General features: G+C 38.1%; 2 protein-coding genes across 2 annotated transcripts; one reads left to right on the top strand and one right to left on the bottom strand.

Annotated features, from left to right (window-relative positions):
• The first annotated feature begins 6624 nt into the window (after positions 1-6624).
• On the top strand, positions 6625-7554 carry LOC143554636 (RING-H2 finger protein ATL30-like). The gene has a single exon (XM_077044351.1). It carries the CDS (start codon positions 6625-6627, stop codon positions 7552-7554), a length of 930 nt encoding a protein of 309 aa, XP_076900466.1.
• Positions 7555-8512: 958 nt separating this feature from the next.
• On the bottom strand, positions 8513-12100 carry LOC143554628 (28 kDa ribonucleoprotein, chloroplastic-like). The gene is made up of 4 exons (XM_077044348.1): positions 11709-12100; positions 11546-11647; positions 8805-9080; positions 8513-8664 (listed from the first exon to the last, which is right to left on the bottom strand). Exons 1-4 carry the CDS (start codon positions 12033-12035, stop codon positions 8563-8565), a joined length of 807 nt encoding a protein of 268 aa, XP_076900463.1. The 5' UTR covers positions 12036-12100; the 3' UTR covers positions 8513-8562.

Below are 12100 nucleotides of genomic sequence, written 5' to 3'. Positions count from 1 at the left end.
GTTGGTTTTGTTATTGTGATATTTTGTTTTGTTTTATGTATACTGCTTTAAGACTGTTATAGGCAGGAACTGTCTGTTTTATTACTTTCTGGTTACTAGTCTTTTAGTTTTAAATTATGTACTTTTATCAGACCTTAAGAATTGTTACATATGTTATACCGTGTTGGTTAAAATATTGGTGGTTTTTTGTTTGTACCAATTGCATAAAACGGTTTAGAAAAGGCGTTTAATGTTTTTTTTCCTGCTTTTGTTAATTTAATGATTTTAGTTTCTTGTGTCGGTGGTAGAAACTTGTGACTGATTTCATTGTTTTACACGTTTACGGTTTATCTAGTCCTTTGATTTGATGTGAGTTTAACTCTTACGGAGTGAATTTTCATTTCCTAAGATTTATGGACACAATCAATATCAATATACCATATTGTTCTAGGTTTAACATGGTTTTAGAGCAAATTAGAGCTAAGTAGCTTCAATACTCTAGTCGTCGGTCAAACAGGTCTCGTACCTTGCAATGGTTTCAGTTCATAATACAGTCGTTGCTAGAAACCCGGCCTAGCTGCCACAACAAGCTCTCACAACAATTCAGTTTCTATCAAGTCTACACAATATCAAATCAAATTACAACACACCACTAACACCATTGTGGTCGGACCCGAATTTTTTACCAACCCCACTTAACTCCTTTTTATCATGGTAATTATTCAGTCCATGTTGATAGTGGATAATAGCAAACAACGCCATATCCTTCATATTGGCTCTTTACAAGTTTTCTCGCCACAAAACTTTTCGCCTATGCGATATTCTATATGTATGTACATGTGATCACCAAATGTTTTCTTTCTATTCAATTTTTTGTCCTGAAAATAATGCTTTCTTTAAGTTTCACTAGATCTTTTTCACTGTGAAGGAAGAGCACCCTACTCATGAGCCTAGTGAACATGATCGCTACTCACTTCGTTCGCATCTTTAGTCGGCCAATAAATCTGCTTACTTTGTTAATTGTGCATCCTCTACCATTTGGAGTAGATGGCTAGGTCATCAACACCATCATCCTTCGCATTCTATGTTATAATATGTTATGAAAATTCTCTCTTCCAGTTACATCTAGATTTTTACAAAAATTATGTTCATTTTTGTCAAATAAATATATCCACAAAACCCTCTTTTATGTGTTTCTAATTTCCATAGTAAAAAATAAAATATTCTTGGTTTGGTTTATTTAGTGACATGTTTAATGTCGCACGCATGTTTTATCTTTTGAACGTCATCGATACTTTATAGTGTGTGTTGTCGTGTTGATCACCGCCCTTGATACTTGTGGATTTATCATCTAGTTAAAAAAATCGAATGTGTATACCACTTTCGAAACTTACTTAGCAATGGTTGAAAGACAACTCAATACAAAACTTAAAAAATGCTCAAACTGATTGGGGTGATGAGTTTTGTAATTTAACGATTCTTTTCTTATCTCCTGACATTGTTCATCAAAGATCTTGTCCTCGTAGTCTCATACTAGTGAATTAAAGGGTTTTGTAGAGCGTCGTCCTCAACATGACCTTGAAACCAGTCTCATTCTCCTTTCTCAACCATCTATTGGCACTTCTCAACCATCTCCTTTCTAAACTCTTTTGGCACTTTGTTTTGACACAACCATCTATTTAATAAACTTGTGCGCATTTGAACATCTACTCAAATGCTCTCATGACTTATCCTTTCTTTAGGTTTTCGGTTAACAATGTTTTCCTTATCTTTGTCCCGTCCTACAATCACGAAAAAGTGGTTTTTTTTTCATCAACCCTTATCAGAAATGTAACATCCCGAAATTTCTAAAATAATATTAATTGTATTATTTAATATTGGCGGGAAAGTTTACTCGGGTAAGCGGGGAAATAATAAAATAGAGTAAGAGCTAGTATGGGTCGGGCTAGTGTTGATTAAGGAATATGGGTTATGGACATGGGTCATGAAGGAAGGAAGGATGAGACCATGGGCTTAAGCCCATGATCCATAATTATAAAAGCCTTAATTACCCAATTATCATTCATTTCTCATACTCCCTACACCACACAAAACACACACTTAGCTCTCTCTCATCCCACTCTCTCTCTCTCTCTCTAAGCCGAAACCAAGAAGAAGAAGAAGAAGGAGGAGGAGGAGGAGGAGAACCGAGTTCCGACCCAAGGTAATGATAGTATGTTATTGTAGAGGTCCAAACCATTAGATCTAGTTGCGAAACGACAAGCCGACACTGTCAAACCGTTAAAGTCACGAGATTTGGGTGGAATCGGGTATAAACCGAACCCAATATGAGCTTAGGGGTCATCCTAGCTTAGATCTGGATCGAACGGGACAAAAAACGGTGAAAACGGTGCTGGAATACGTTTTTCCGGCCACCGCACCTTTTTCCGGCACGGCGGCGCCAGAAAGGCGGCACCGGAGAGGCGGCACGGGTATTTAAGGATGTCAGAGAATGTTTCTGACATTCTCTAACAAAACCTAACCCTAATTCGCTATGGAAACTAACGAATTAAAGGTAATTCGTTAACGGAGGGTGACGAACTAGCTTTAATTCGTTAAGCTGATTCGTTAATTGGGGAATGACGAACTAGCTCTGATTCGTTAAGGAATAATAACAAATTAAAGCCAATTCGTTAAGTAGTGAAACCCCCAGTTCTTTAAGGTTCAATTTGTTACAGAAGGGTCCAGTTCGCTAAGGAGACCAGTTCGTTAGAAAGGTTCAATTCGGTATAAGGTCCAATTCGTTATAGGGTTCAGTTCGTTATAAAGGTCGATTCGTTATGAAGTAACGAACTAGCAATTCGTCCTGAGACCGGAGTAACGAATGAATCCCATTTCGTTAAGGATCAAGTAACGAACCAGACTTTTATCAGAATGACAGAACAGTCCCTGGACTTAGAAAGAATGAGATAGTTACATTTTAACCCTTGGACTTTGATAACTTAAGAATGACACCTTTAAAGGCTAAAGTGTAAAGATTAACTAACTGGGTAATGATTCAATGAAGTAAAACCGGCTTAGACGCGTAAGGCTAGTTAAGTAGCAATAGAGTGGCTAGAGTGGTATTTGATATGGCAATTATTAAACAGTTAGACACGCACAGCTCGAGAAGGAATAACCATTAGCTGAAGAAGTAACCGAGTTCAGGTGAGTTTCTAGCCCCATTTCCTTGTTATGTTTTCGGGGCTGTGTGCATACTCGATGTGAAATGTGAATACACTTACCTTAAGTGGTAAGTGTATGCTATAGATGTTATACAATTAGCTAATATATAATACTTGCCGGTGCGTGAACGATCTTCTGATATTGTATGTATCGTCAAGGTTAGTGACTGTCAAGTGGTTATTAGTGTGTATGATTGCTATTATGTGACTTGCTTACTATGTGAATGATGTAATGATATAAAGTGTGTTGTAGACAAGTAACAGTAGAGTGTGATAGAAGTGGATAGGGGTCTAGTAAGAGTGTCAAAGTGGCATAACGTTATTCGTTATTAAAGTGGCATAAAGTGGCAGAAGTGGCTAAGCTGTAGGAGTAATTAAGAGGCTAAGCTGTAGGGGTAATTAAGTGGTTAAGCAGTAACATGTTAGACAGTGGATTATGTGTCTTCGGATACGTATATAATGTATGTAGTGGTTGTATGATAAGTTGTTTGATTAACTAGAACTCACTCAGCGTAGCTGACTTTTAGTATGCACGCAGGTGAGCTGATTATAGAGTTAGCATGAGGATGGCACATGGCATGGATTGAACGGCTGGCATCTGAAGATAGAAGTAAAGATGTTTTAAATATAATGTTTTGTGTTATGGTATCAAAGAAAAGATTAGATGTTTTGTAATAAACGGTTAAAGTTTTATATTCCGCGAAATTTTTAATAAACTCTGATTTGTAAGAATGGCGTTCATGAGTAAATCCGACGTTAAAGTAGGGCTACCGGGTTCGGGCCTTACAAGTTGGTATCAGAGCAAAGTTCGAGAGATTTAAGCATCCTACATGCTTAGACTCGAACAGAGAATGGGATTTTAGTAAGAAAAGAAAGAAGATGCCAGTTCAAGATAGCCGTGTGTCACTCAAGCAAGCTCAGTAATGGTAAAGTATGTTAAATAATGTATAAAGTTGTTCGCTTAATTGTTAAAGGAAGGATATATGTAGGTTAGGGATAGGATTTCTTGATTGTTTGATTGATTAACTGTTTAAAAGTAGAAACTAGCACAAGTGAAATCACGAAGGGAAGAATGTAGAACCTGAGGAGTAATGCAAATAGTTAATTACACTTGATCAATGTCATTAACTACTTACCTTACGAATCACGTGCTAAATAATTCCTTGAGTGATGACGTTTGTGTTTTCCCTTTTAGAATACTAATGGCTGGAGCTGGAGAAATTGCTGGAACTGGAGGTCGCACTAGACATCGTGGTAGGCCTTGTCTGGTCCGAAAACCCTCAGTAGAAACAGCTTCCAACACCGGAGACGAAGGGAGCGCAGCTGGAGGAAATCCGGGCAACAACGAAGGGGTTCAATTAGATCCTGCAATTCAAGCAGCCATTGTTTAAGCTGTAGCAGCTGCTGTAAAGAACCTGACCCCGGAGGGGTCTGCTGGAGGTCGTGAAAGAACTGCTGAAAGGGCAGGAGGAGATGGTAGGAAAGATGATGAAGGGGAGAGGGAGGAGTCGAGTGTGGTTAAGTCAGTGAAGGTTGACGATGGAGGAAAGGCCGAGATGGGTGCAACTACAAGTCCTTCAAAGGGTGTGACCCGCCAAAGCTGACTGGTCTAGGAGACGCAATCGCTACTCTCCAATGGGTAACTACTATGGACAAGATTATCTGAATTAGCGAGTGTCGTCCCGACCAAGCCGTGGGTTACGCCACTCAATCATTTGAAGATGAGGTTATGTACTGGTGGGAAACTGTGGAACAAAGGAAGACCCGAGAAGAGATTAGTGCAATGAGGTGGAATGACCTGAAGGAATTAGTGCTGAAAAGGTTCTGTGCTGATGCTGAGGTTGAGAGAACCGAGATGAAGTTTCTGATCTGAAGGCGGGCAAGATGACACACCGCGAGTACACCACTGAATTCAATCGCATGTCTAGGTCGGTTCCTAACATGGTGAACACTGAGGCGAAACGGATCAAGTGCTATGTCAGAGGACTTCCCCAGAAGGTCCGCATGTTAGTCAGGGCTAACAAACCTGCTACTTTTGAGTCTGCAGTTGAGTTAGCAGAGATGGTCTATGATGATCTGGCGGTAGATGATGTGGAAGTGGAAGATAAGGAAGGGAAGAAAGGAACCAAACGGCCTGCAGATGTCGCGGAGTATGCAGAGAAGAAGACCCAGAAGATGTCAGCCAGGGAAACATGCAAAGTGTGCGGGAAGATGCACTTGGGAGAATGCAAGACTGGTCCAAACCAGTGCTACCGATGCGGGAAGAAGAGACACATATCTCGTGAATGCACCGAGGACCAGAAATGTTATAAGTGTGGTAAGTCTGGTCACATAGCTAGGGAGTGTGGAGAAGTTAGCATGAGGATGGCACATGGCATGGATTATAGAGTTAGCATGAGGATGGCACATGGCATGGATTGAACGGCTGGCATCTGAAGATAGAAGTAAAGATGTTTTAAATATAATGTTTTGTGTTGTGGTATCAAAGAAAAGATTAGATGTTTTCTAATAAACGGTTAAAGTTTTATATTCCGCAAAATTTTTAATAAACTCTGATTTGTAAGAATGACGTTCATGAGTAAATCCGACGTTAAAGTAGGCTACCGGGTTCCGGGCCTTACAAGAAACATGGCATGGACTCTTGTTGCTTATGCCCCCAAATCCAATATTGTAACGTTGATTGTAAGTGGACTTACAAGTTCAAAGAAATCTTCGTTTGTGGTTTATAACAACAAACGATCAAATTACCAACGTCTTTACAAAGTCGATGCAAACATCTAGGTTTTTCAACTTACGATTCAAGCTACATGTCCTCCTTCATCCTTAGCTTGTGGTACGCGCTATATTCGACTAATTATAGTTTTATTAGTAGTTATAAATTATAATTGATTAGAGAGTATCTATGTGAAATTATTGACTCTATACATAGCATCCCAATTATAAAATATATATATATATATATATATATATATATATATATATATATATATATATATATATATATATATATATATATATATTTACATCTTGGTTTAACTTAATTAAATTGTTTAGGCAACCATTTTGTGAAATCTAGTTAATAATAAGTATAATCATAAGGGTGTGTATGATACTTATCAAGACCTTATGTCCACAACTTTAGGTACTAAATATGATTATTTGACACAAGTTTCTAATTATATGACTCATTCAATGGCTGTATATACACCCTATAATCAAAAGTGAAACCAACCCCACATCACCCTCTTACCAAATATATTTCACTCTCCAATATCCCCTTTTTCTTAATTTATCCCATAAACTATGCAAACACAAAATTTCATAGAATCCTGCCACCTTTCACTTAGACCACATTGTTCTCCATATATCCCTCAATCTGAAACCACCACCGGCCGGGATTTCACATCTCCGGCCAACCTACAACTGCCGCCTGACTCGGCCAATGACGACGGAGCCTGCCAACATTCCTACGCCAACCGAACCCCATGCATCCCTTCACGTTACCATCGTCCTCACCACCGTTATCCTCGTCCTCTTCTTTATAGGATTCTTCATGATATACTTTTGCAGGTGTTTCATGCAGAACGTGTTCCACACGTGGAATTCTCGACACAACCCGTCCGCGACACATATAGCTGGTATAACCGGGACTTGTCAACAGGGACTCGATCATTCGATCATAAGTACCTTCCCTACGTTTACCTACTCGAATGTTAAAGATTTTCGTCGTGAAACATACGGTTTGGAATGTGCTATATGTTTATGCGAGTTTGAGGATGATAACGTCCTTAGGCTTTTAACAAAGTGTTCTCATGTGTTCCATCAAGAGTGTATTGATCTTTGGCTCGAGTCACATAACACATGCCCGTTCTGTCGACGTAGACTTGAAACACCGATTAACTCACCCGAAAAGTCCCCTCTTCCGGCCCAAAATAATAATAATATACCCATGCATGAGATTCAAGAAAATGAGGTGCTTGAAGACACGTATACGATCAATATACGCAATGAAAACGAAGGTAACAATAATATTGATCATGCCAAAGAAGAAGCCAGCAAGGGGAAGCATGTCACTATTGAAATGGAGAGACAAGATAGGGAAGAAAATAAAAACAAAGAACGATTCTCGAGAAACAACTCAACGGGATATTCGATTTCGAAAACTACAAAGACAGGTGAAGATCAAGATCGGTTTACTTTGAGGTTGCCGGAGAACATACGTGAGAAGCTAATTCATGGGCATAACTTGACACGAAGTTGTACCGAGTTTGGAGATGTTGAAACAAGAACTACCACTAGACATACTGGATTTGGTGAGGTGTCAACCTCTAGTGATGTACAAAAGGTACAAGTAAAGGACTCTGAAACATAAAATTAAAGTAGAAATGGTTGGATGATATGGTATGCTTGTAGTTTTGAAGGAGGAAATTTTGTTTATTATACAGTTTTGTAGGATTAGTTAGGAACATGTACGGATGAAATATTAGTGCTTTTTCTTGCTTCTTTACATTGTAATTGAGTATAATGTAAATGACCTTTAAAGTCTTATGATAATGGATTTATGTTTCAAAAGATCAACTAAATTTGAGTTTTGCTTGCTTAACTCAAGGGACTCGAAACGTGGAATGTATCTTAGGATATAGGGATGGTGTTTCGGAGTTATTAACGAGAAGGTGGTTATCATTGAACCATCGCATTGATTCAAACTCTCAAAACACTGGTTCACATCCCATATAAACGATGCCACACTCAATTGGATTGTGTTCTATTGTGTGTGATTTAAATCATGAAAAATCTCTGAGATGCTTGGGAAATCCACTATGCAACACGTGGTTTCTTGGCGGCTACCTGGTACAATGCTTATGGGATTTATAGGAAGTCTGAACATACGGTTGTAGCACGATTCAATGCTGAGAAATTGTATCTTAGACTCTTTCTCGAAATAGATCTTCATGTCATTTCTAACTTAGTAACCCTTTACAGTTATCAGTTATTCATGGATTCTGTCCTAAAGTAGGTGAAGGCAACAATGGCTTCGTGTAGAACTCCGTGTACTATTGCAACAGACTTTTATGATTTAACGACTAAACTCTCATCACTATGTAACACAGTTCTTAAAAGTTTTCTATACTATATGTTCTCGACTTGTCATACATACAAAGGTCACATAATCGCATTGTTGCAAACGGTTGGGTTCTGATATTTGAAACATTAAACATGTAATCAATTAAAGGTCAATCCGCTATATGATTTAAAGATACAGGATGCACATGTGTGAAAAACGATAAAAACAAATTGAAGCATACAAACGATCGTCTTCGTCCATATGACTTCAGCTACCAAAAACTGCTTGAGCAGGAACTTGGATCTCGACAAACTATTATTCAACCGGTTGCTCATTAGAGGTATCCTCTTCTCCATTTTCAGTTTTATCTGCATTTCTGTCACTAAAAGCCAAAGTAATCGGTCTTCCCAACAACTCCTGTAGTGTTAGATAGAGTATATTAGCCAAGCTTTACTGTAATATAATTATGAGATAAGTTTTGGTTAAGTTTCTTGTGTAATATTCCTCGTTGTACAGGTGACAAACATGATTAAACGGTTTATGAAGCAAAAATCTACCTTTCCGTTCAACGCAGATATTGCAGATTCGGCTTCTTCTTTAGATGCAAAACTAACAAACCCGTATCCTGCAGATCTGCCATCCGGGCTTTCAAAAACAACCCGTGTAGATAATGGGTTAACCTTACCAAACAAGTCCCTTAGATTATTACTTCTTGCTCTCCATGCAAGATTTGACACATAAACCTTATAACGTTTCTCCCCACTAGTTCGCGGTGGTGTAGGTTTCTTGCTATCTTTTGCAAATTCTACCCGAATAATTCTTCCCATTAATTCCTGCACCAAACCATAGTGTTACTTCTTTTGATTCAAATATTCAAACTCGTGACTCAATCGATGTCAGGTTTGTTTAATCAGATTTGAAAACTCAAACTCATCGCAATAGATGGTCTAATTTATTCAAATACTGGTCAAATGCATAATGTATTGCAATGGTCTAATTTGGTCAAATATGGTCAACTGCATAATGTGCCACATCACGCCTAAAGTGTAAATGAGCTGAGCACGAGCTCGACTAGGCTCAAGCTCGCATCGTTTTGACTTACAAGAGATCAAGCTCGAGCTTGGCTCGTTTATTATCTGTTAACTAATTAATTTATATATTTTGAGAATGAACCTTAAACAAGCCTAAGCTCGGCAAGTCCAAAAGAGATAAAAGTTAAAAAAACCCACAAGGCTTGATGAGCTTAAAAGAGCTTCCCACACAAGGCTCAAGCTCGGGCTCGATGACTAAATGATGAGTGGGTGTTTGGCTATGACTAATTGTTAATAATATAGCTATTGGAATGCAATTACACTGGGTCGTTTATATATGTTACTGGTTATAAAGAAAACGAGCTAAAAGGGTCCAAGTAATCTAAATATAATTATAGAACAAAACATGTCATTTGTGAGCTACTATCGATGCAAACTAAATTAAATCAAAGTTATGAAAATAAAAGGTTATGGGTTTTGTCTTTTGTTAAGATTTGAGATTATTTTATCATGGAATAAATCGAATGAAATGAATATGTCCACGTAGAGAATATGTCCATTTGAGAAGTTGTGTTCTATTTAACAGATTAAATACAAATAAGTATGAAGAATGGGCCACGCCATCACAATTAACAATTGGTGCTTGAAGTCTACCACGAGTTCAGATGAGTGGCCCACACAAGAAAAGCATGTGGCAGCCCCCTACAAAAACAAGGAGGGACGGGCAGTTTAGGGGTACGAGGTTTCTTGGAGAGAACTCCTGATATACGGTTTTTTTTGGGTGGTAGTTCAGACGGAAACAGGAGGCAACCGCCTTCTTGGCAGTTTGACACAGAAATCAAGGATTCACTATTAGGATGAGTGGCTAGACTCACATGTGGCTTCCTCCGGGTAAACGGTTCATAGGGTTTTAACATTTTTCTCAACTTTATTCATATTGGATTCATTTTTGACATTGACAACGTTGTATAAACATATTGATGTGTTGGTTTATTTAAACTATTTGCATGTGTTAGTAATCATTGTTTTACAACTTGTTCGGTTGATGACAAAACCTAGTAGCTTGTTGGTTGACATATAGTAGGTTGATTCACACTAATAGATAGGATAATTGAAATATAAAAGATCTTATGACAAAGACCTGTTTTTGATTACCACTTAAATTATCCAACTTTCCAACGCCATGTCTCTGTACTATCCAATTAATTAAATGAGTTTTGTGTGAAACCTAGAACCTGAAACCCGGAGGAGGTTGCGTTTTCATTATATTGTTTTTAAAATCAATCTCTCAAATATCGCTTGACATCGTTTGTCCACTTTAGTTATAATTTTATATTAAAATAATCAAACAAATTTGTAATACTGACCACATGCTCCTCGTGGATATGATACCCTACTTACTCTAACTATTTAGTTTAATTGGGTTTTTGAATGACTTAAACGACGGTCATCACTAAACGAGCTTAATTTGAGGCTCGGGCTCGACTCGAGCTCGAAAAACTTCGGCTCGTTTAGAGCTTTTTATTGATTCAAGCTCGAGTAGCTTGCGAGCAGCTCGGCTCGAATGCACCCCTTATGCACATCGCGCAATATGAGCTCATGATTGCGCCCATTTTTATCTATCTTTAGTCAAATTTGTTCAATCGATGGTCTACATACTTCAAATATTCAAACTCGCTACACAATCGATGTCAGGTTTGTTTAATCAGATTTGAAAACTCAAACTCATTGCAATCGATGGTCTAATTTGTTCAAATACGGTTAACTACATAATGTCTCGCATCACGCCTAGGGTATAAACGAGACGAGCACAAGCTCAAGTAGACTCGAGCTTGGCTTGTTTTGACTTACAAGAGATCGAGCTCAAGCTCTCATTTTGGGCTCTTATTCTAAAGCTAGCTCGGATCGTGAGTTGTTTATTCAAGTTCGGGCTCGGCTCGTTAATTATTTATTAACTAAATTGTATACATTTTAATTATAATTTCTATATATTTTGAGAATGAACCTTGAACAAGCCTAAGCTCGGCAAATCCAAAAGAGATATAAGTCAAAAATATACAAGGCTCAAGCTCGGGCTTGATAACTAAAGGAGCTTTATTTGAGGCTCGAGCTCAGCTCATTTCAAGCTATTTATCGATCCGAGCTCGAGTAGCTTGCGAGCAGCGCAGCTCGATTGCGCCCATTTTAAGACGAAGAATACAAATGGCTTTAATTGTAGGTATGGTGACCCATTTAACAAGACAATATTAATTTAGTGAGTGACTTACGTAAGAATCATATTTTTGGATTGCAGAAAGTGCTTCTTGTGTAGAAGCCATTGTAACAAATGCATACCCTCTGCTCTTCCCATCCTTCTTCCTCCTTATTATCTATCACCAAAATCAATTAATTTCCCAAATTAAAATATTCAATTTTGAAGTAAACTCAAACCTCAGCTTCTTGTACAGTTCCACATTCACCAAAGAGATTCTTGAGGTCATCAGCAGAGTAAGGCCATGGAAGGTTAAGAACAAACACCCTGTTTTGTTGAATAACTTTCTGGGTGTTTTCTGATTCATCTGTTTGTTCTAAAGAAACATTTGGTTGAAGTGCTGATGAAATTGATGATTGATGTTTTCTTGAAATTGAAAGAGGGTGTGGATAAGATTTGTTGGGAATTGAAAGGTTTAATAATCTTGAATGGGTTATTGATGGTGGATTTGAAGAGTGTTGGAGATGGAAGAATGAGAGTGGTAGTGATTCAAGTGCTGCTGCCATTATTGTTTATGAGGAATTACGAGCTTTGAAGAAGATTTTCCATCTCTGGTGCAGTGGATAAAGAG

The sequence above is a fragment of the Bidens hawaiensis genome, unplaced genomic scaffold, assembly GCF_021521415.1.
Source record: "Bidens hawaiensis isolate Kalapana, Puna unplaced genomic scaffold, B.hawaiensis_p1.1 tig00017771_1, whole genome shotgun sequence".
Classification (NCBI taxonomy): Eukaryota; Viridiplantae; Streptophyta; class Magnoliopsida; order Asterales; family Asteraceae; genus Bidens; species Bidens hawaiensis.
Note: the sequence above shows the minus strand (reverse complement) of the source record. Positions and strands in the feature narration are given on the sequence as shown.

Excerpts from the sequence above, each read along its gene's own strand:
- LOC143554636 (XM_077044351.1), top strand. The coding sequence starts at position 6,625 with ATGACGACGGAGCCTGCCAACATTCCTACGCCAACCGAACCCCATGCA.
- LOC143554628 (XM_077044348.1), bottom strand. The coding sequence starts at position 12,035 with ATGGCAGCAGCACTTGAATCACTACCACTCTCATTCTTCCATCTCCAA. Across the intron at positions 11,648-11,708 it reads GAACTGTACAAGAAGCTGAG|ATAATAAGGAGGAAGAAGGA; the intron begins GTTTGAGTTTAC and ends TTTTGGTGATAG. Across the intron at positions 8,665-8,804 it reads TATCTGCGTTGAACGGAAAG|GAGTTGTTGGGAAGACCGAT; the intron begins GTAGATTTTTGC and ends CTAACACTACAG.